The sequence below is a fragment of the Oncorhynchus gorbuscha genome, linkage group LG10, assembly GCF_021184085.1.
Source record: "Oncorhynchus gorbuscha isolate QuinsamMale2020 ecotype Even-year linkage group LG10, OgorEven_v1.0, whole genome shotgun sequence".
Classification (NCBI taxonomy): Eukaryota; Metazoa; Chordata; class Actinopteri; order Salmoniformes; family Salmonidae; genus Oncorhynchus; species Oncorhynchus gorbuscha.
In genome coordinates this window covers 93,387,766-93,412,441 of record NC_060182.1, presented here as the reverse complement: position 1 = coordinate 93,412,441, position 24,676 = coordinate 93,387,766, and the positions used below count along the sequence as shown (strand labels likewise).

Below are 24,676 nucleotides of genomic sequence, written 5' to 3'. Positions count from 1 at the left end.
CCTACCACTTTGAAGATGCAAAATATGTGTATCATTTGATTTACACAACATGCCGACCACTTTGAAGATGCAAAATATGTGTATCATTTGATTTACACAACATGCCTACCACTTTGAAGATGCAAAATATGTGTATCATTTGATTTACACAACATGCCTACCACTTTGAAGATGCAAAATATGTGTATCATTTGATTTACACAACATGCCTACCACTTTGAAGATGCAAAATATGTGTATCATTTGATTTACACAACATGCCTACCACTTTGAAGATGCAAAATATGTGTATCATTTGATTTACACAACATGCCTACCACTTTGAAGATGCAAAATATGTGTATCATTTGATTTACACAACATGCCTACCACTTTGAAGATGCAAAATATGTGTATCATTTGATTTACACAACATGCCTACCACTTTGAAGATGCAAAATATGTTTATCATTTGATTTACACAACATGCCTACCACTTTGAAGATGCAAAATATGTGTATCATTTGATTTACACAACATGCCTACCACTTTGAAGATGCAAAATATGTGTATCATTTGATTTACACAACATGCCTACCACTTTGAAGATGCAAAATATGTGTATCATTTGATTTACACAACATGCCTACCACTTTGAAGATGCAAAATATGTGTATCATTTGATTTACACAACATGCCTACCACTTTGAAGATGCAAAATATGTGTATCATTTGATTTACACAACATGCCTACCACTTTGAAGATGCAAAATATGTGTATCATTTGATTTACACAACATGCCTACCACTTTGAAGATGCAAAATATGTGTATCATTTGATTTACACAACATGCCTACCACTTTGAAGATGCAAAATATGTGTATCATTTGATTTACACAACATGCCTACCACTTTGAAGATGCAAAATATGTGTATCATTTGATTTACACAACATGCCTACCACTTTGAAGATGCAAAATATGTGTATCATTTGATTTACACAACATGCCTACCACTTTGAAGATGCAAAATATGTGTATCATTTGATTTACACAACATGCCTACCACTTTGAAGATGCAAAATATGTGTATCATTTGATTTACACAACATGCCTACCACTTTGAAGATGCAAAATATGTTTTATTGTGAAACAAACAAGAAATAAGAAAACTTGAGTGTGAATAACTATTCAACCCTCCCAAAGTCAATACTTTGTAGAGCCACCATTTGCAGCAATTACAACTGCAAGTCACTTGGGGTATGTCTCTATAAGCTTGGCACATCTAGCCACTGGTATTTCTGCCCGTTCTTCAAGGCAAAACTGCTCCAGCTCCTTCAAGTTGGATGGTTTCCGCTGGTGTACAGCAATCTTTAAGTCATACCACAGATTCTCAATTGGATTGAGGTCTGGGCTTTGACGAGGCCATTCCAAGACATTTAAATGTTTCCCCTTAAACCACTCAAGTGTTGCTTTAGCAGTATGCTTAGGGTCATTGTCCTGCTGGTATGCTTAGGGTCATTGTCCTTGTATTTGGCACCATCCATCATTCCTTCAATTCTGACCAGTTGCCTAGTCCCTGCTGATGAAAAACATCCTCACAACATGATGCTGCCACCACCATGCTTCACTGTGAGGAAGGTGTTCTTGGGGTGATGAGAGATGTTGGGTTTGCGCCATACATAGTATTTTCCTTGATGGCCAAAAAGCTACATTTTAGTCTCATCTGACCAGAGTACCGTCTTCCATATTTTTGGGGAGTCTCCCACATGCCTTTTGGCAAAAACCAAATGTGTTTGCTTGTTTTTTCTTTAAGCAATGGCTTTTTTTTCTGGCCACTCTTCCATAAAGCCCAACTCTTTGGTCTCTTTGTAGCCTCTCTGATAAATGCCCTCCTTGCCTGGTCCATGAGTTTTGGTGGGCGGCCCTCTCTTGGTAGGTTTGTTGTGGTGCCATATTCTTTCAATTTTTGAATAATGGATTTAATGGAGCTCTGTGGGATGTTCAAAGTTTTGGATATTTTTTTATAACCCAACCTTGATCTGTATTTCTCCACAACTTTGTCCCTGACCTGTTTGGAGAGCTCCTTGGTCTTCATGGTGCCGCTTGCTTGGTGGTGCACCTTGCTTAGTGGGGTTGCAGACTCTGGGTTCTTTTTCAGAACAGGTGTATATATACTGAGATCATACTTAGATTGCACACAGCTGGACTTTATTTAACTAATTATGTGACTTCCGAAGGTAATTGGGTGCACCAGATCTTATTTAGGGGTTTCATAGCAAAGGGGGTGAATACATTTACAAAAACCACAGTTCCGTTTTAATATATATATATTTTTTGACCCAAGTAATTTTTTTCATTTCACTTCACCACTTTTGAATACTTGTGTGTTAAGTCACAGACAATTTACACAACATGACCAAAAGTATGAGGACACTGCTCGTCGAACATCTCATTCCAAAATCATGGGCATTAATATGGAGTTGCCCTCCCCCCCTTTGCTGCTATAACATCCTCCATTCTACTGGGGGAAGAAGAAGAAGAAGAAGAAGAAGAAGAAGAAGAAGAAGAAGAAGAAGAAGAAGAAGAAGAAGAAGAAGAAGAAGAAGAAGAAGAATTCCACTAGATTTTGGAACTTTGCTGTGGGCACTTGCTTCCATTCAACCACAAGATCATTAGTGAGGACGGGCACTGATGTTGGGCGATTGGGTCTGGCTCACAGTCGGGGTTCCAATTCGTCCCAAAGTTGTTCGATGGGGTTGAGGTCAGGGCTCTGTGCAGGCCAGTCAAGTTCTCCCACACCGATTTCAACAAACCGTATCTGTATGGACCTCGCTTTGTGCACGGGGGTATTGTCATGCTGAAAGAGGAAAGGGCCTTCCCCAAAGTTGGAAGTACAGAATTGTCTAGAATGTCTTATGCCGTAGTGTGTTCCTTTACTGGAACTAAGGGGCCCGTACCATGAAAAACAGCCCCATTCCATTATTCCTCCTCCAAACTTTACAGTTGGTACTATTCATTGGGGCAGGTAGCGTTGTCCTGGCATCCGCCAAACCAAATTCGTCCGTCTGACTGCGAAATGGTGAAGAGTGATTCATCACTCCAGAGAACGCAACTCAACTGCTCCAGAGTCCAATGGCGAGCTTTACACCACTCCAGCCGACACTAGGCATGGCGCATGGTGATCTTAGACTTGTGTGCGGCTGCTCGGTCACGGAAACCCATTTCATGAAGCTCCCGACTAACATTTATTGTGCTGAAGTTACTTCCTGAGGCAGCTGGCAACTTGGTAGTGAGTGTTGCAACCTAGGACCAATAATCTTTACGCGCTACGCGCTTCAGCACTCCGCGGTTCTGTTTTGTGAGCTTGTGAGGCCTACCACTTTACGGCTGAGCTGTTGTTGCTCCTAGACGTTTCCACTTCACAATAACAGCACTTGACCGGGGCAGTTCTAGCAGGGCAGAAATATGACAAACTGCCTTGTTGGAAAGGTGGCATCCCTTTACAATGCCACGTTGAAAGTCACTGAGCTCTTCAGTAAGGGCCATTCTTCTGCCAGTGTTATCCTATGGAGATTGCATGGCTGTGTGCTCGATTTTATACATCTGTCAGCAACGGGTGTGGCTGAAATATCTGAATCCACTAATATGTGAATCCACTAATCTTAATGACAACCTATCTCTGGGGCAAAAAAGTATTTAGTCAGGCATCAATTGTGCAAGTTTTCCAACTTAAAAATATGAGAGAGGCCTGTAATTTTCACCATAGGTACACTTCAACTATGACAGACAAAATGAGAAAGAAAATCCAGAAAATCACATTGTAGGATATTTTATGAAAGTATTTGCAAATTATGGTGGAAAATAAGTATTTGGTCACCTACAAACAAGCAAGATTTCTGGCTCTCACAGACCTGTAACTTCTTCTTTAAGAGGCTCCTCTGTCCTCCACTCGTTACCTGTATTAATGACACCTGTTTGAACTTGTTATCAGTATAAAAGACACCTGTCCACAACCTCAAACAGTCACACACCAAACTCCACTATGGTCAAGACCAAAGAGCTGTCAGAGGACACCAGAAACAAAATTGTAGACCTGCACCAGGCTGGGAAGACTGAATCTGCAAATAGTAAGCAGCTTGGTTTGAAGAAATCAACTGTGGGAGCAATTCTTAGGAAATCGAAGACATACAAGACCACTGATAATCTCCCTCGATCTGGGGCTCCACATCTCACCCCGTGGGGTCAAAATGATCACAAGAACGGTGAGCAAAAATCCCAGAACCACACGGGGGGACCTAGTGAATGACCTGCAGAGAGCTGGGACCAAAGTAACAAAGCCTACCATCAGTAACACACTACGCCGCCAGGGACTCAAATCCTGCAGTGCCAGACGTGTCCCCCTGCTTAAGCCAGTACATGTCTAGGCCCGTCTGAAGTTTGCTAGGGAGCATTTGGATGATCCAGAAGAAGATTGGGAGAATGTCATACGGTCAGATGAAACCAAAATATAACTTTTTGGTAAAAACTCAACTGTTGCGTCAAATAACAGAACACTCAAAACATGAGCAGCTCTTCCTTTAAAGAACTCCAGGCCTCAAGAGAGCAGATAACCCCAAAACACGGGTGGAACTAAAAAAATTGAGCCAGGAATTCTGGAGGGACTACTTTTACATGCGCACTTGGCAGATAAGAATGGGTATAAAATGTTTGGGCTTAGCTTTGCTTGGGTCCTCAACAAACAAACAGCTCATTGTTTAACCCTAAAGACGCAATTGGTATGTGATGTTTGTAATGATTTATTATGTTGCATCCAGTGCTTAGCACAATTTACATGTTTAACTCTGGTAGGAGTGGTGACTTCTTATTTGTGGATATTTTCTGACTGCATAAGTGATTGCTTGAAGTGCTAGATTAAATTGTTTAAACGTTTACTTTATTCAAAGCTATGCTTTGTTGCTGTGTAATACATTGTTTATTGTGTAAAATAATGCATTTTTATTCTCTGTCTAAGATTATCAATTTATTCCTATTCCCTATTCCTTATTCCTCATTCCTCTGTCATTCAACTACTCAACAATTCAACTGTTTCAACATATTCAACAAATGGCATAAAACACTAAAAAGGAATGGAGTCCCTTCACGAGTTGAGCAAGCCGTTTTCAAGTTTGGGCAGAGCTGAAATAATTATAACACCTAGACAACTTGACAGGCATTGAAGATGAAACGTGGCTGGGTCTTTCAGCATGACAATGATCCCAAACACACCACCCAGGCAACGAAGGAGTGGCTTCGTAAGAAGTAGTTCAAGGTCCTGGAGTGGCCTAGCCAGTCTCCAGATCTCAACCCCATAGAAAATCTTTGGAGGGAGTTGAAAGCCTGTGTTGCCCAGCAACAGCCCCAAAACATCACTGCTCTAGAGGAGATCTACATGGAGGAATGGGCCAAAATACCAGCAACAGTGTGTGAAAACCTTGTGAAGACTTACAGAAAACGTTTGACCTCATGTCATTGGCAACAAGTGGTATATAACAAAGTATTGAGAAACTTTTGTTATTGACCAAATACTTATTTTCCACCATAATTTGCAAATAAATTCATAAAAAATCATCCTACAATGTGATTTTCTGTATTTTTTTTTCTTATTGTCTGTCATAGTTGAAGTGTACCTATGATGAAAATTACAGGCCTCTCATCTTTTTAAGTGGGAGAACTTGCACAATTGGTGGCTGACTAAATACTTTTTGCCCCACTGTGTGTGTGTGTGTGTGTGTGTGTGTGTGTGTGTGTGTGTGTGTGTGTGTGTGTGTGTGTGTGTGTGTGTGTGTGTGTGTGTGTGTGTGTGTGTGTGTGTGTGTGTGTGTGTGTGTGTATATACACTGTACATTGAGTGGCCGAGTGTAGTGTAGGCCATTTCAGGACGCAGAGGGTTAAACCTTAGTCAGGATCTCATCTTAACCACCAATTATGGTCTAGAGAGGTCGTAGGAGCGATTAGGTCTGCGGTGGTCCGACCGCATTATGGAGATGCAGGTTTAATGATCTGTAGGAACGGTGAAGGAACACCGATGGGTTACAGAGGGAGAGGAAGTGAGATGGAGAGAAGGAATGACAGGAAGGGAGAGGAAACGGAAAGAGGAGAAAGAGAGATGAAAGAAGAACAGAGAGCGGGAGAGTAATGCTGAATAAAGGGTAGGACCAGGAAGTAGTTGTATATAGGCTGTGGGATCGTAACCTGCTGATCTGCCGAGTGGTGAGTCCATAATGGGATTCCCGTCTCAGAGAGGAAGCTTCCGGTGACACACATCTACAGGGTATTCGGAAAGTTCTCAGACCCCTTTGACTTTTTCCACATTTTGTGGAATAAATCCTTTTTTCCCCCTCATCAATCTACACACAATACCCCATAATGACATCACAATACCCCATAATGACATCACAATACCCCATAATGACATCACAATACCCCATAATGACATCACAATACCCCATAATGACAAAGAGAAAACAGGTTTTTAGTCATTTCTGCTCATTTCTAAAAATAAAAAATAAAAAAACAGATACCTTATTTACATAAGTATTCAGACCCTTTTCTATGAGACTCGAAATTGAGCTCAAGTGCATCCTGTTTCCATTGCTCATCCTTGAAATGTTTCTACAACTTGATTGGAGTCCACCTGTGGTACATTTGAATTGATTGGACATGATTTGTAAGGGCACACACCTGTCTATATAAGGTCCCACAGTTGACAGTGCATATCAGAGCAAATTGAAGGCCCCGAGAACACATTTGCCTCTATCACTCTTAAATGCGAGAAGTTTGGACGCTCCAAGACTCTTCCGAGTGCTGGCCACCAGCTGGTCACTCTGACAGAGCTCTAGAGTTCATCTGTGGAGATGGGAGAACCTTCCAGAAGGACAACCATCTTTGCAGCACTCCACCAATCAGGCCTTTATGGTAGAGGGGCCAGATGGAAGCCACTCCTCAGTTAAAGGCACATGACAGCCTGCTTGGAGTTTGACAAAAGGCACCTAAAGGACTCTCAGACCATGAGAAACAAGATTCTCTGGTCTGATGAAACCAAGATTGATCTCTTTGGCCCGAATGCCAAGCGTCATGTCTGGAGGAAACCTGGCACCATCCCTACGGTGAAGCATGGTGGTGGCAGCATCATGCTTTGGGGATGTTTTTCAGCGGCAGTTACTGGGAGACTAGTCCGGATCGAGGGAAAGATGAACAGAGCAAAGTATAGAGATATCCTTGATGAAAACCTGCTCCAGAGCGCTCAGGACCTCAGACTGGGGCGAAGGTTAACCTTCCAACCTTACGATGACCCTAAGCACACTGTGGACAGGAGAGAGGGGGAGGATGGGCTGTGGACAGGAGAGAGAGGGGAGGATGGCTGTGGACAGGAGAGAGGGGGAGGATGGGCTGTGGACAGGAGAGAGGGGGAGGATGGGCCGTGGACAAGAGAGAGGGGGGGAGGATGGGCCGTGGACAGGCGAGAGGGGGGAGGATGGGCCGTGGACAGGAGAGAGGGGGAGGATGGACTGTGGACAGGAGAGAGGGGGGGTGGACTGTGGACAGGAGAGAGGGGGGTGGACTGTGGACAGGAGAGAGGGGGTGGACTGTGGACAGGAGAGAGGGGGTGGACTGTGGACAGGAGAGAGGGGGTGGACTGTGGACAGGAGAGAGGGGGAGGATGGGCTGTGGACAGGAGAGAGGGGGAGGATGGACTGTGGACAGGAGAGAGGGGGTGGACTGTGGACAGGAGAGAGGGTGGGGGGTGGACTGTGGACAGGAGAGAGGGTGGGAGGGTGGACTGTGGACAGGAGAGAGGGGGAGGATGGACTGTGGACAGGAGAGGGGGGAGGATGGACTGTGAACAGGAGAGAGGGGGAGGATGGGCTGTGGACAGGAGAGAGGGGGAGGATGGGCTGTGGACAGGAGAGAGGGGGAGGATGGGCTGTGGACAGGAGAGAGGGGGAGGACGGGCTGTGGACAGGAGAGAGTGGGGGAGGATGGGCTGTGGACAGGAGAGAGGGGGAGGATGGGCTGTGGACAGGAGAGAGGGGGTAGGATGGGCTGTGGACAGGAGAGAGGGGGAGGATGGGCTGTGGACAGGAGAGAGGGGGGAGGATGGGCTGTGGACAGGAGAGAGGGGGAGAATGGGCTGTGGACAGGAGAGAGGGGGGGATGGGCTGTGGACTGGAGAGAGGGGGAGGATGGGCTGTGGACAGGAGAGAGGGGGGATGGGCTGTGGACAGGAGAGATGGGGGAGGATGGGCTGTGGACAGGAGAGAGGGGGAGGATGGGCTGTGGACAGGAGAGAGGGGGAGGATGTTCATCTCAACTTAAATGAATGTCTGTTGTTCTCTGCTGTGTGTGTGTGTGTGTGTGTGTCTTCAGTCAAAGTGTGTGTGTGTGTGTTTAACTGTGTGTGTATATGTGTGTGTGTGTGTGTGTCCTCAGTCAAAGTGTGTGTGTGTGTGTGTGTGTGTCCTCAGTCAGAATGTGTGTGTGTGTATATCCTCAGTCAGAATGTGTGTTTAACTGTGTGTGTGTGTGTGTGTGTGTGTGTGTGTGTGTGTGTGTGTGTGTGTGTGTGTGTGTGTGTGTGTGTGTGTGTGTGTGTGTGTGTGTGTGTGTGTGTGTGTGTGTGTGTGTGTGTGTGTGTATCCTCATTCAGAATGTGTGTTTAACTGTGTGTGTGTGTGTCCTCAGTGATGCCAGTGAGGATGCTGTCATGAGGAGAGGAGGGTGTCCGGTGAATGGAGGCAGTTCCTGTCCCACTGCACTCCAAGAAGTCTGTCTCCCTGCTGGTCTCTCTGTCTGGAGGGAATAAGAGCCAAGCACAGCTGGACTGCATGGGACCACAGCTAGCCTGGATGGCTCTGGTTGCAACTGGACCTGGCCTGAGTGAAGACCTCATCTAAGTTGGGCTAATTTAGAGCCAAGTTTAGGTGTAGCCCCCATGCTGGAGCTGGTCTGAGAGGGTCTTTCTGGACCTGGTTTGGATGGTCAGGATGAGACCACCTCTCCTGCTGACTGCTGCCTTACTGGCCCTATGGACCATTGCCCTGGTGACTGGAGACTACACATACACAGATACACAGCAAGACAGCGCTGATGACAGCAACACAGGTGGACACAGAGACACCCAATCAGACTCCGGTATAGACGTGCCTCCAAAAGAATTCCTTCCGGAAACACAGACAGACACATATGATCAACATCCGGACACAAACCCAGACTCACACCGAAACTCCCATCCGGACGTACACGAACACCCAGACAGCCATCGTATCAGCAGCGGTCTGATGCAGTGTGGGGAGTACAGCAACGAGGTGTTGCCTAACGGTCAGTGTCGAGTCACAGCCACGCTGCCTCAGCTCCAACACCAGCGCTGCCCAGACATGTTCCGCTGCACTGACGAAGTGTCCTACTGGCTGCAGGAGAACCAGGAGAGGAAACAGCAGCTGCAGGACCTCCAGGAGACCATCTCCCAGCTACAGGAGGAACTCCGTAGTCACAGGCACCGAATCAAGGTCCTGGAGCTACAGGTCAGTCACAGCTACATGAAACACATCGAGAGTTCTGGACCTACAGGTCAGTCACAGCTACATGTAACACATCGAGAGTTCTGGACCTACAGGTCAGACACAGCTACATGTAACACATCGAGAGTTCTGGACCTACAGGTCAGTCACAGCTACATGCAACACATCGAGAGTTCTGGACCTACAGGTCAGTCACAGCTACATTAAACACATTGAGAGTTCTGGAGCTACAGGTCAGTCACAGCTACATGAAACACATAGAGAGTCCTGGAGCTACAGGTCAGTCACAGCTACATTAAACACATTGAGAGTTCTGGAGCTACAGGTCAGTCACAGCTACATGAAACACATCGAGAGTTCTGGAGCTACAGGTCAGTCACAGCTACATGAAACACATCAAGAGTTCTGGAGCTACAGGTCAGTCACAGTTAGAACTATAACTGGAACTGTAATTCTGAGTTCTAGAACTACAGGGGAGTCAGCGTTCTAGAACTACAGGGGAGTCAGCGTTCTAGAACTACAGGGGAGTCAGAGTTCTCAAACTACAGGGGAGTCAGCGTTCTAGAACTACAGGGGAGTCAGCGTTCTCAAACTACAGGGGAGTCAGAGTTCTAGAACTACAGGGGAGTCAGAGTTCTAGAACTACAGGGGAGTCAGAGTTCTCAAACTACAGGGGAGTCAGAGTTCTCAAACTACAGGGGAGTCAGCTTTCTAGAACTACAGGGGAGTCAGAGTTCTCGAACTACAGGGGAGTCAGAGTTCTCGAACTACAGGGGAGTCAGAGTTCTCGAACTACAGGGGAGTCAGAGTTCTCGAACTACAGGGGAGTCAGAGTTTTTGAACTACAGGGGAGTCAGAGTTCTAGAACTACAGGGGAGTCAGACTTCTAGGACGGCATACTGTAGCTCTGGAGTGCATGCAGTTCTGGATCCACAAGTTGGTCAATGTGAAGTCACACCAGACATGAAACATAGTAGCTTGTTCATGACCATTGATTATTCGTGTACAAACTCCTGCAAGCTATCAGAAAGTAAATGTACCTAACCCTACTCCACTGTCCCTACCCCACTGTCCCTACCCCACTGACCCTACTCCACTGTCCCTACTCCACTGTACCTACCCCACTGTCCCTACCCCACTGTCCCTATCCCTCCCCCTTCCCCACTGTCCCTACCCCACTGTCCCTACCCCACTGTACCTACCCCACTGTCCCTACCCCACTGTCCCTATCCCTCCCCCTACTCCACTGTCCCTACCCCACTGTCCCTACCCCACTGACCCTACTCCACTGTCCCTACTCCACTGTACCTACCCCACTGTCCCTACCCCACTGTCCCTATCCCTCCCCTTCCCCACTGTCCCTACCCCACTGTCCCTACCCCACTGACCCTACCCCACTGTCCCGACCCCACTGTCCCTACCCCACTGTCCCTACCCCACTGTCCCTACCCCACTGTCCCTACTCCACTGTCCCTACCCCACTGTCCCTACTCCACTGTCCCTACCCCACTGTCCCTACTCCACTGTCCCTACTCCACTGTCCCTACCCCACTGTCCCTACTCCACTGTCCCTACTCCACTGTCCCTACTCCACTGTCCCTACCCCACTGTCCCTACCCCACTGTCCCTACTCCACTGTCCCTACTCCACTGTCCCTACCCCACTGTCCCTACCCCACTGTCCCTACCCCACTGTCCCTACCCCACTGTCCCTACTCCACTGTCCCTACCCCACTCCCGACCCCACTGTCCCTACCCCACTGTCCCTACTCCACTGTCCCTACCCCACTGACCCTACTCCACTGTCCCTACCCCACTGTCCCTACTCCACTGTCCCTACCCCACTGTCCCTACCCCACTGTCCCTACCCCACTGTCCCTACTCCACTGTCCCTACCCCACTGACCCTACCCCTGTCACTGCCTTACTTTCCCTACCCCACTGACCCTACCCCACTGTACCTACCCCACTGTCCCTACCCCACTGCCCCTACCCCTGTCACTGCCTTACTTTCCCTACCCCACTGACCCTACCCCACTGTCCCTACCCCACTGTCCCGACCCCACTGTCCCTACCCCACTGACCCTACCCCTGTCACTGCCTTACTTTCCCTACCCCACTGACCCTACCCCACTGTCCCTACTCCACTGTCCCTACCCCACTGTCCCTACCCCACTGTCCCGACCCAACTGTCCCTACCCCACTGACCCTACCCCTGTCACTGCCTTACTTTCCCTACCCCACTGACCCTACCCCACTGTCCCTACTCCACTGTCCCTACCCCACTGTCCCGACCCCACTGTCCCTACCCCACCGACCCTACCCCTGTCACTGCCTTACTTTCCCTACCCCACTGACCCTACCCCACTGTCCCTACCCCACTGTCCCTACCCCACTGTCCCTACCCCTGTCACTGCCTTACTTTCCCTACCCCACTGACCCTACCCCACTGTCCCTACCCCACTGTCCCTACCCACACTGTCCCTACCCCACTGTCCCTACCCCACTGACCCTACCCCACTGTCCCTGCCTCACTGTCCCTACCCCACTGTCCATACCCCACTGTCCCTACCTCACTGTCCCTACCTCACTGACCCTACCCCACTGTCCCTACCCCACTGTCCCTACCTCACTGTCCCTACCTCACTGACCCTACCCCATTGACCCTATCCCTCCCCCTACCCCACTGCCCCTACCCCACTGTCCCTACCCCACTGTCCATACCCCGCTGTCCATACCCCGCTGTCCCTACCCCACTGTCCCTACCCCGCTGACCCTATCCCTCCCCCTGCCCCACTGTCCCTACCCCACTGTCCCTACCCCACTGTCCCTACCCCACTGACCCTATCCTCCCCTTCCCCACTGTCCCTACCCCACTCTACCCTACCTCACTGTCCCTACCCCACTGTCCCTACCCCACTGTCCCTACCCCACTGTCCATACCCCACTGACCCTATCTCTCCCCCTGCCCCACTGTCCCTACCCCACTGTCCCTACCCTACTGTCCCTACCTCACTGTCCCTACCCCACTGTCCCTACCCCACTGTCCCTACCCCACTGACCCTATCCCTCCCCCTGCCCCACTGTACCTACCCCACTGCCCCTACCCCACTGACCCTACCTCACTGTCCCTACCCCACTGTCCCTACATCACTGTCCCTACATCACTGTCCCTACCCTACTGACCCTATCCCTCCCCCTACCCCACTCTCCCTACCCACACTGTCCCTACCCCACTGTCCCTACCCTACTGTCCCTACCCCACTGTCCCTACCCCACTGTCCCTACCCCACTGTCCCTACCCCACTGTCCCTGCCCCACTGTCCCTATCCCTCCCCCTGCCACACTGTCCCTACCCCACTGTCCCTACCCCACTGACCCTACCCCACTGTCCCTGCCCCACTGTCCCTATCCCTCCCCCTACCCCACTGACCCTACCCCACTGACCCTACCCCACTGACCCTACCCCACTGTCCCTACCCCACTGACCCTACCCCACTGTCCCTACCCCACTTTCCCTACCCCACTTTCCCTACCCCACTGTCCCTATCCCTTCCCCTGCCCCACTGACCCTACCCCACTCTCCCTACCCACACTGTCCCTACCTCACTGACCCTACCCCATTGACCCTATCCCTCCCCCTACCCCACTGTCCCTACCCCACTGTCCCTACCCCACTGACCCTACCCCACTGACCCTGCCCCACTGACCCTACCCCACTGACCCTACCCCACTGACCCTACCCCACTGACCCTACCCCACTGTCCCTATCCCACTGTCCCTACCCCACTGACCCTATCCTTCCCCTACCCCACTGTCCCTACCCCACTGACCCTATCCCTCCCCTACCACACTGTCCCTACCTCACTGTTCCTACCCCACTGTCCTTACCCCACTGTCCCTACCTAACTGTCCCTACCCCACTGACCGTATCCCTCCCTCTGCCCTGACCCCCCCCTTACCTTTCTTTCTCCCCATCCCCCACTTCCCTAACCACCCTGATATCTTTCGCTCTCTCCCTATTTCTCCAGGTGATAAGTCCTCCTTAACCTTGCATGCTAAAAGGATTAGACAGCATCCTGCCCCAGTCCCACGTTCTGCCCCAGTCCCACGTGCCTCTCTACCCATGTCAGAGTGCCCCTCCCTGGGGTTTTGCTCCTCCATACTCCCCCTGGCTGTATTTGGCAACTGGGTTTGGTGCTTACAGGAAATATAGGCTACATACAGTACAGCAGGAAGTACAGGCTATCAGCAGCAGGAAATACAGGCTATATCAGCAGCAGGAAGTACAGGCTACATACAGTACGGCAGGAAGTGCAGGCTACAGCAGCAGGACCTACAGGCTACATACAGTACAGCAGGAAGTATGTATCTCTCTCTCTCTCTCTCTCTCTATCTCTCTCTCTCTCTCTCTCTCTCTCTCTCTCTCTCTCTCTACCCTCAAAGGGTAAAAAGCTAAGTAAATAAATAAAAACAGTATGGGGATGAGGTAGGTAGATCGGGGGGGGCGACTATTTACAGATGGACTATGTACAGCTGCAGCAATCGGTTAGCTGCTCAGATAGTTGATGTTTAAAGTTGGTGAGGGAAATAAAAGTCTCCAACTTCAGCGATTTTTGCCATTCGTTCCAATCACTGGCAGCAGAGAACTGGAAGGAAAGGCAGCCAACTGAGGTGTTGGCCTCATTCATTCTCTTTTTCAAGGAAACATGTCTCTCGGGATATGTTGTCGAAATCGGTTCAGCCACCGGGCTTCTCCATGCATCGCACCGACAGAGATAAATACCTCTCTGGGAAAAGGAAGGGCGGGGCAGTGTTCTGCATGATTAACGACTCATGGTGTAATCATAACAACATACAGGAACTCAAATCCTTCCGCTCACCTGACCTAGAATTCCTCACAAATGACCTTCCAAGAGAATTCTCTTCAGTTATAGTCACAGCTGTGTACATTCCCCCTCAAGCAGTTCCTTTAGATGGCCCTAAAGGAACTTCACTGGAAACCATAAATCCTGAGGCTGGGTTTATTGTAGCTGGGGATTTTAACAAAGCAAATTTAAGAACAAGACTAAATTCTATCAGCATATTGATTGCACTACGCCCGGGGGTAATACACTCGACCACTGCTACTCTTACTTCCCTGATGCATACAAAGACTTCCCTGCACTCCATTTGGAAAATCCGACCACGATGCCATCTTGCTCCTACCATCTTATAGGCAGAAACTCAAACAGGATGTACCAGTGACTAAACTATTCAACGCTGGTCTGACCAATCGGAATTCACGCTTTAAGATTGTTTCGATCACGCGGACTGGGATATGTTCCGGTCAGCCTCAGAGAATAACATCGACCTATATGTTGGCTGGATGGATCGTGTCATTTGCCGTGGATGGATGGCGGCATTCACACAAAACTGAAAGTGCGAACCACCGCATTTAACCATGGAAAGAGGTCTGGAAATACTGAATTTAAACAGTGTAGTTCTTCTCTCCGCAAGGCAATCAAACAAGCGAAATGCCGGTACAGGGACAAAGTGGAATCACAATTCAACGGCTCAGACACGAGACGTATATGACTACAGGAAACCACGCACTACAAAAACAGTCATGTCACAGACGTCACGCTTCCAGACAAACTAAACACCACCTTTGCCCGCATTGAGGATAATACAGTGCCACCGTTGCGGCCCGCTAACAAGAACTGCACCCCCCCCCCTCTTTCTCCGTGGCTGACGTGAGTAAAACATTTAAACGTGTTAACTCTCGCAAGGCTGCTGGCCCAGACGGCATCCCTAGTCGCGTCCTCAGAGCATACGCAGATCAGCTGGCTGGTGTGTTTGGGGACATATTCAATCGCTCTCTAACCCAGTCTGCTGTCCCCACATGGTTCAAGATGGTCGCCATTGTTCCTGCACTCAAGAAAGCAAAGAAAACTGAACTAAATTACTATCGCCCCGTAGCACTCACTTCTGTCATCACGAAGTGCTTTGAGAGGCGAGTCAATGATCATATCACCTCCACCTTACCGGCTCCCTAGACCCACTTCAGTTTGCATACCGCCCCAACAGGTCCACAGACGATGCAATCGCCATCACAATCACACTGCCCACTGCCCACTGCCCTATCCTATCTGGACTAGATAATACCTATGTAAGAATGCTGTTCATTGACAACAGCTCAGCATTCAACACCATAGTACCCTCCAAACTCATCATCAAGCTGGAAGCCCTGGACCTCAACCCCGCCCTGTGCAATTGGGTCCTGCACTTTGACGGGCCGCCCCCAGGTGGTGAAGGTAGGAAACAACATCCCCAACTCGCTGACCCTCAACACTGGGGGCCCACATTGGTACGTGCTCAGACCCCTCCTGTACTCCCTGTTCACCCATGACTGCATGGCCATGCCCGTCTCCAACGCAATCATCAAGTTTTCAGACGACACAATAGTAGTGGGCTTGATTACCAACAGGGGCGCTCGGAGTGTGGTGTAAGCAAAACAACATAAACGAAACATAGGAGATGATCGTAGACTTCAGGAAACAGCAGCGTGAGCACCCCCCTATCCACATTGAAGGGACAGCAGTGGAGAAAGTGGAAAGTTTTAAGTTCCTCAGCGTACACATCAACGACAAACTGAAATGGTCCACCCACACAGACAATGTGTTGAAGAAGAACCCTGACTAACTTTTACAGATCCACAATCGAGAGCATCCTGTCGGGCTGTATCACAGTCTGGAATGGCAACTGCTCCGCCCACAACCGTAAGGCTCTCCAGAGGGTGGTGCGTTCTGCACAACACATCACCGGGGACAAACTACCTGCCCTCCAGGACAACTACAGCACCCGAAATCACAGGAAGGCAAAAATATCATTAAAGACAACAACCACCAGAACCACTGCTTGTTCACTCCGTTACCATCTAGAAGGCGAGGTCAGTACAGGTGCATCAAAGCTGAAACAGAGAGACTGAAGAACAGCTTCTATCTCAAGGCCATCAGACTGCTAACAGCCATCACTAACTCAGAGAGGCTGCTGCCTACATGGAGACCCAATCACTAGCCACTTTAACAAATGGATCACTAGTCAGTTTAAACAATGCCACTTTAAATAATACCACTAATAATGTTTACATATCTTACATTACTCATATCATGTGTATATACTGTATTTTATACCATCTATTGCATCTTGTCTATGCCGCTCGGCCATCGCTCATCTGTATACTTACATGTACATATTCTCATTCACCCCTTTAGATTTGTGTGTATTAGGTAGTTGTTGGGGAATTGTTAGATTACTTATTAGACATTACTGCTCTGTCGGAACTAGAAGCACAAGCATTTCACTACACTTGCATTATCATCTGCTAACCATGTGACCAATGAAAAGGGATTTGATTTGATCTCTCTCTCCCACTGCTAAGTAGGGTTGGTCCTGGATGTAGTGTTGGAGGGCCAGTAGGGGGCACTCTTTCTCTGGTTTTCAGATCAAATCCCAATGTCCCAGGTCAGTATTGGGGACATTGCCCTGCGTAGGGTGCTGTCTTTTGGATGGGATGTTAAAATGGGTGTCCTGAATCTCTTGTGGTCATTCAAAATCCCTTGGCATTTATCGTAAGAGGTTTTAACCCTGCCTTTCTGGCTAAATTCCCAACCTAACCACCTAATCGTCCCCTAATTCCTAATTGACAACATATCACTCCTCACCTGTCCACCTGGTAGCTGATATGTGGTGAGCGTTCTGGCGCAAATTAGTTGCCAATTTGAGGGTATTTTCATCCATATCAGGTGAACAGTTGAGAAATTACAGCACTTCTTTGTACATTTTAGGGGAGAAAAGGTATTGAGAGGGAAGGACAGGATATGTTTCTAAACACTGCTACCATGATTATGGATAGTCCTGTATGAATCATGTATAATGATGAGTGAGAAAGTTACAGAAGCACAAATATCAGACCCCTCTAAAAATGCTAACCTCCCCTGTTATTGTAATGGTGAGAGGTTATTTATTTTATTTTTTTTCACCTTTATTTAACCAGGTAGGCTAGTTGAGAACAAGTTCTCATTTGCAACTGCGACCTGGCCAAGATAAAGCAGTGTGAACAGACAACACAGAGTTACACATGGAATAAACAATTAACAAGTCAATAACACAGTAGAAAAAATGGGCAGTCTATATACAATGTGTGCAAAAGGCATGAGGAGGTAGGTGATGGCCCTCTCTTAGCATGTCTTGGGGGTATGATATGAAATGCTAACCTCCCCTGTTATTGTAATGATGAGAGGTTAGCATGTCTTAGGGGTATCATATGAAATGCTAATCTCCCCTGTTATTGTAATGGTGAGAGGTTTAGCATGTCTTGGGGGTATGATATGAAATGCTAATCTCCCCTGTTATTGTAATGGTGTGAGGTTTAGCATGTCTTGGGGGTATGATATGAAATGCTAACCTCCCCTGTTATTGTAATGGTGAGAGGTTTAACATGTCTTGGGGGTATGATATGAAATGCTAACCTCCCCTGTTATTGTAATGGTGTGAGGTTTAGCATGTCTTGGGGGTATGATATGAAATGCTAACCTCCCCTGTTATTGTAATGGTGAGAGGTTAGCATGTCGTGGGGGTATGATATGAAATGCTAACCTCCCCTGTTATTGTAATAGTGAGAGGTTTAGCATGTCTTGGGGGTATGATATGAAATGCTAACCTCCCCTGTTATTGTAATGGTGAGAGGTTAGCATGTCTTAGGGGTATGATATGAAATGCTAATCTCCCCTGTTATTGTAATGGTGACAGGTTTAGCATATCTTGAGGGTATGTTATTTGTGTCTAACTTTCTCATTCATCATTATTCACGATTCATTCAAGATTATTATTAATGTATTGTGCATTTTGGAGTCACAACCATGGTAACGGTTGCATCCACATTCATGTAGACGTGTTTACAATAAAAGTGACTCCAAAATGCACAATACATTATTTGTCATTCATTTCTATTGGGCACAAAATAATCTGAAATACAACCTAAATGAGCAGCAACTGCATCCAACAAACAAAGTTTGATGTAGTCATTGCGTGCTACATATACAGTACCATTCAAACGTTTGGAGACACCTGCTCATTCAAGGAGTTTTCTTTAATAATAATAATAATAATATATGCCATTTAGCAGACGCTTTTATCCAAAGCGACTTACAGTCATGTGTGCATACATTCTACGATAACAACATTAGACCATTAGACCATAACAACATTAGACCATAACAACATTAGACCATTAGACCATAACAGCATTAGACCATTAGATCATAACAACATTAGATCATAACAACATTAGATCATAACAACATTAGACCATTAGACCATAACAACATTAGACCATAACAACATTGGACCATAACAACATTAGACCATAACAACATTAGACCATTCGATCATAACAACATTAGACCATTAGACCATAACAACATTAGACAATTAGATCATAACAACATTAGATCGTAACAACATTAGATCATAACAGCATTAGACCATTAGACCATAACAACATTAGACCATAACAACATTAGACCATAACAACATTAGACCATTAGACCATAACAACATTAGACCATAACAACATTAGATCATAACAACATTAGACCATAACAACATTAGACCATAACAACATTAGACCATAACAACATTAGACCATAACAACATTAGACCATTAGACCATAACACCATTAGACCATTAGACCATAACAACATTAGACCATTAGACCATAACAACATTAGACCATTAGATCATAACAACATTAGACCATAACAACATTAGACCATTAGACCATAACAACATTAGAACATAACAACATTAGACCATAACAACATTAGACCATAACAACATTAGACCATTAGACCATAACAACATTAGACCATTAGACCATAACAACATTAGACCATTAGACCATAACAACATTAGACCATTAGATCATAACAACATTAGACCATAACAACATTAGACCATTAGACCATAACAACATTAGACCATTAGACCATAACAACATTAGAACATAACAACATTAGACCATTAGACCATAACAACATTAGACCATTAGACCATAACAACATTAGAACATAACAACATTAGACCATAACAACATTAGACCATTAGACCATAACAACATTAGAACATAACAACATTAGAACATAACAACATTAGACCATAACAACATTAGACCATTAGACCATAACAACATTAGACCATTAGATCATAACAACATTAGACCATAACAACATTAGACCATTAGACCATAACAACATTAGAACATAACAACATTAGACCATAACAACATTAGACCATTAGACCATAACAACATTAGACCATTAGACCATAACAACATTAGACCATTAGATCATAACAACATTAGACCATTAGACCATAACAATATTAGACCATAACAACATTAGATCATTAGATCATAACAGCATTAGATCATAACAACATTAGATCATTAGACCATAACAACATTAGACCATAACAACATTAGACCATAACAACATTAGACCATAACAACATTAGACCATAACAACATTAGACCATTAGATCATAACAACATTAGACCATTAGACCATAACAACATTAGACAATTAGATCATAACAACATGGACTGCACTAGATTTGCTAGTTAATAATAATAATAATAATAATATAATAATATATGCCATTTAGCAGACGCTTTTATCCAAAGCGACTTACAGTCATGTGTGCATACATTCTACGATAACAACTTTATTTGTACTATTTTCTACATTGTAGAATAATAGTGCCATTTTCTCAACCAGCTTCACCTGCAATGCTTTTCCAAAAGTCTTGAAGGAGTTCCCACATTTGCTGAGCACTTATTGGCTGCTTTTCCTTTACTCTGCTGTCCAACTCATCCCAAACCATCTCAATTGGGTTGAGGTGATTGTGGAGGCCAAGTCATCTGATACAGCACTCCATCACTCTCCTTACATTTACATTTACATTTACATTTAGATTTAAGTCATTTAGCAGACGCTCTTACACAGCCTGGAGGTGTGTTGGGTCATTTTGTTCTGTTGAAAACAAATGATAATCCCACTAAGAGCAAACCAGACAGAATGGCAAATGGCTCCAGAATGCAGTGGTAGCCATATTGGTTAAGTGTGCCTTGAATCCTAAATCAATCAGACAGTATCACCAGCAAAGTACCCGCACACCTCCTCCATGCTTCACGGTGGGAACTAAACATCCGTTCAACTACTCTGCGTCTCCCAAAGACATGGTGGTTGGAACCAAAAATCTCAAATTTACACTCATCAGACCAAAGGACATATTTCTACCGGTTTAATGTCCATTGCTCGTGTTTCTTGGCCAAAGCAAGTCTCTTCATCGTATTGGTATCCTTTAGTAGTGGTTTCTTTGCAGCAATTCGACCATGAAGGCCTGATTCACGCAGTCTCCTCTGAAAAGTTGATGTTGAGTTGTGTCTGTTACTTGAACTCTGTGAAGCATTGATTTGGGCTGCAATTTCTGAGGCTGGTAATGCGAATGAACTTATCCTCTGTAGCAGAGGTTACTCTGGGTCTTCCTTTCCTGTGGCGGTCCTCATGAGAGACAGGTAACTAATGAACTTATCCTCTGTAGCAGAGGTAACTCTGGGTCTTCCTTTCCTGTGGCGGTCCTCATGAGAGACAGTTTCATCATAGCACTTGATGGTTTTTGCGACTGCACTTGAAGAAGCTCTAAAAGTTCTTGACATTTTCCGGATTGACTGACCTTCATGTCTTAAAGTAATGATGGACTGTCGTTTCTCTTTGCTTATTTGAGCTGTTCTTGTCCTAATATGCATTTATAGGGCTATCTCCTGTATACCACCACTACCTTGTCACAACACAACTGATTGGCTCAAATACATTAAGAGGCACACCTTTTCATTGAAATGCATTCCACCTCATGAAGTTTGTTGAGAGAATGTTGTTGAAATGCATTCCAGGTGACTACCTCATGAAGCTGGTTGAGAGAATGCCAAGAGTGTGCAAAGCTGTCATCAAGGCAAAAGGGTGGCTACTTTGAAGAATCTTAAATAAGAGCAAAAAATACTGCTCTGGCTAGTATCACTGCTCTGACTAGTATCACTGCTCTGACTAGTATCACTAGTATCACTAGTATCACTGCTCTGACTAGTATCACTACTCTGGCTAGTATCACTGCTCTGACTAGTATCACTGCTCTGGCTAGTATCACTACTCTGACTAGTATCACTACTCTGACTAGTATCACTGCTCTGGCTAGTATCACTACTCTGACTAGTATCACTGCTCTGGCTAGTATCACTGCTCTGACTAGTATCACTAGTATCACTACTCTGACTAGTATCACTGCTCTGGCTAGTATCACTACTCTGACTAGTATCACTACTCTGACTAGTATCACTGCTCTGGCTAGTATCACTGCTCTGACTAGTATCACTAGTATCACTACTCTGACTAGTGTCACTGCTCTGACTAGTATCACTGCTCTGGCTAGTGTCACTGCTCTGACTAGTATCACTACTCTGGCTAGTATCACTAGTATCACTGCTCTGGCTAGTATCACTACTCTGACTAGTATCACTGCTCTGGCTAGTGTCACTGCTCTGACTAGTATCACTACTCTGGCTAGTATCATTAGTATCACTGATCTGGCTAGTATCACTACTCTGACTAGTATCACTAGTATCACTGCTCTGGCTAGTATCACTACTCTGACTAGTATCACTAGTATCACTGCTCTGGCTAGTATCACTACTCTGGCTAGTATCACTACTCTGGCTAGTATCACTACTCTGACTAGTATCACTGCTCTGGCTAGTGTCACTGCTCTGACTAGTATCACTACTCTGGCTAGTATCACTACTCTGACTAGTATCACTACTCTGACTAGTATCACTGCTCTGGCTAGTGTCACTGCTCTGACTAGTATCACTACTCTGGCTAGTATCACTAGTATCACTGCTCTGGCTAGTATCACTACTCTGACTAGTATCACTAGTATCACTGCTCTGGCTAGTATCACTACTCTGGCTAGTATCACTAGTATCACTGCTCTGGCTAGTATCACTACTCTGACTAGTATCACTACTCTGGCTAGTATCACTAGTATCACTGCTCTGGCTAGTATCACTACTCTGGCTAGTATCACTAGTATCACTGCTCTGGCTAGTATCACTACTCTGACTAGTATCACTACTCTGGCTAGTATCACTAGTATCACTGCTCTGGCTAGTATCACTACTCTGACTAGTATCACTACTCTGGCTAGTATCACTAGTATCACTGCTCTGACTAGTATCACTACTCTGACTAGTATCACTGCTCTGACTAGTATCACTACTCTGACTAGTATCACTACTCTGACTAGTATCACTGCTCTGACTAGTATCACTACTCTGACTAGTATCACTACTCTGACTAGTATCACTGCTCTGACTAGTATCACTACTCTGACTAGTATCACTGCTCTGGCTAGTATCACTAGTATCACTGCTCTGGCTAGTATCACTACTCTGACTAGTATCACTGCTCTGGCTAGTATCACTGCTCTGACTAGTATCACTAGTATCACTACTCTGACTAGTATCACTGCTCTGACTAGTATCACTGCTCTGACTAGTATCACTGCTCTGACTAGTATCACTACTCTGACTAGTATCACTAGTATCACTGCTCTGACTAGTATCACTGCTCTGACTAGTATCACTAGTATCACTGCTCTGACTAGTATCACTACTCTGACTAGTATCACTACTCTGACTAGTATCACTACTCTGGCTAGTATCACTAGTATCACTGCTCTGACTAGTATCACTACTCTGACTAGTATCACTACTCTGACTAGTATCACTACTCTGGCTAGTATCACTACTCTGGCTAGTATCACTAGTATCACTACTCTGACTAGTATCACTGCTCTGACTAGTATCACTAGTATCACTACTCTGACTAGTATCACTACTCTGACTAGTATCACTACTCTGGCTAGTATCACTACTCTGACTAGTATCACTGCTCTGACTAGTATCACTACTCTGACTAGTATCACTACTCTGACTAGTATCACTACTCTGACTAGTATCACTACTCTGACTAGTATCACTAGTATCACTGCTCTGACTAGTATCACTGCTCTGACTAGTATCACTACTCTGACTAATATCACTGCTCTGACTAGTATCACTACTCTGACTAGTATCACTACTCTGACTAGTATCACTAGTATCACTACTCTGACTAGTATCACTACTCTGACTAGTATCACTGCTCTGACTAGTATCACTGCTCTGACTAGTATCACTAGTATCACTGCTCTGACTAGTATCACTACTCTGACTAGTATCACTAGTATCACTGCTCTGACTAGTATCACTGCTCTGACTAGTATCACTGCTCTGGCTAGTATCACTAGTATCACTAGTATCACTGCTCTGACTAGTATCACTGCTCTGACTAGTATCACTGCTCTGGCTAGTGTCACTACTCTGACTAGTATCACTAGTATCACTGCTCTGACTAGTATCACTACTCTGACTAGTATCACTAGTATCACTGCTCTGACTAGTATCACTACTCTGACTAGTATCACTAGTATCACTGCTCTGACTAGTATCACTACTCTGACTAGTATCACTAGTATCACTGCTCTGACTAGTGTCACTACTCTGACTAGTATCACTGCTCTGGCTAGTGTCACTGCTCTGACTAGTATCACTACTCTGACTAGTATCACTAGTATCACTGCTCTGACTAGTATCACTACTCTGACTAGTATCACTAGTATCACTGCTCTGACTAGTATCACTACTCTGACTAGTATCACTAGTATCACTGCTCTGACTAGTATCACTGCTCTGGCTAGTGTCACTAGTATCACTGCTCTGACTAGTGTCACTGCTCTGGCTAGTGTCACTACTCTGACTAGTATCACTAGTATCACTGCTCTTGTATCACTAGTATCACTGCTCTGACTAGTATCACTGCTCTGGCTAGTGTCACTGCTCTTGATATCATCACTGCTCTTTAATAAGCGTTACGTATCGCCCCACGGCCTTTGTCAGAATACCTATAAAATATTTAGATTTGTTTAACACTTTTTTGGCTA

General features: G+C 45.9%; 1 protein-coding gene across 1 annotated transcript in view; it reads left to right on the top strand.

The window, feature by feature from the left end:
* LOC124045362 (angiopoietin-related protein 7) overlaps positions 1–24,676 on the top strand; it is a 58,675-nt gene that overhangs the window by 1,757 nt on the left and 32,242 nt on the right. Inside the window, exon 2 of the mRNA XM_046364657.1 lies at positions 8,704–9,542. Coding sequence (XP_046220613.1) covers positions 8,997–9,542 — 546 coding nt within the window. The 5' untranslated portion in view covers positions 8,704–8,996. The remainder of the gene's footprint in view (positions 1–8,703; positions 9,543–24,676) is intronic.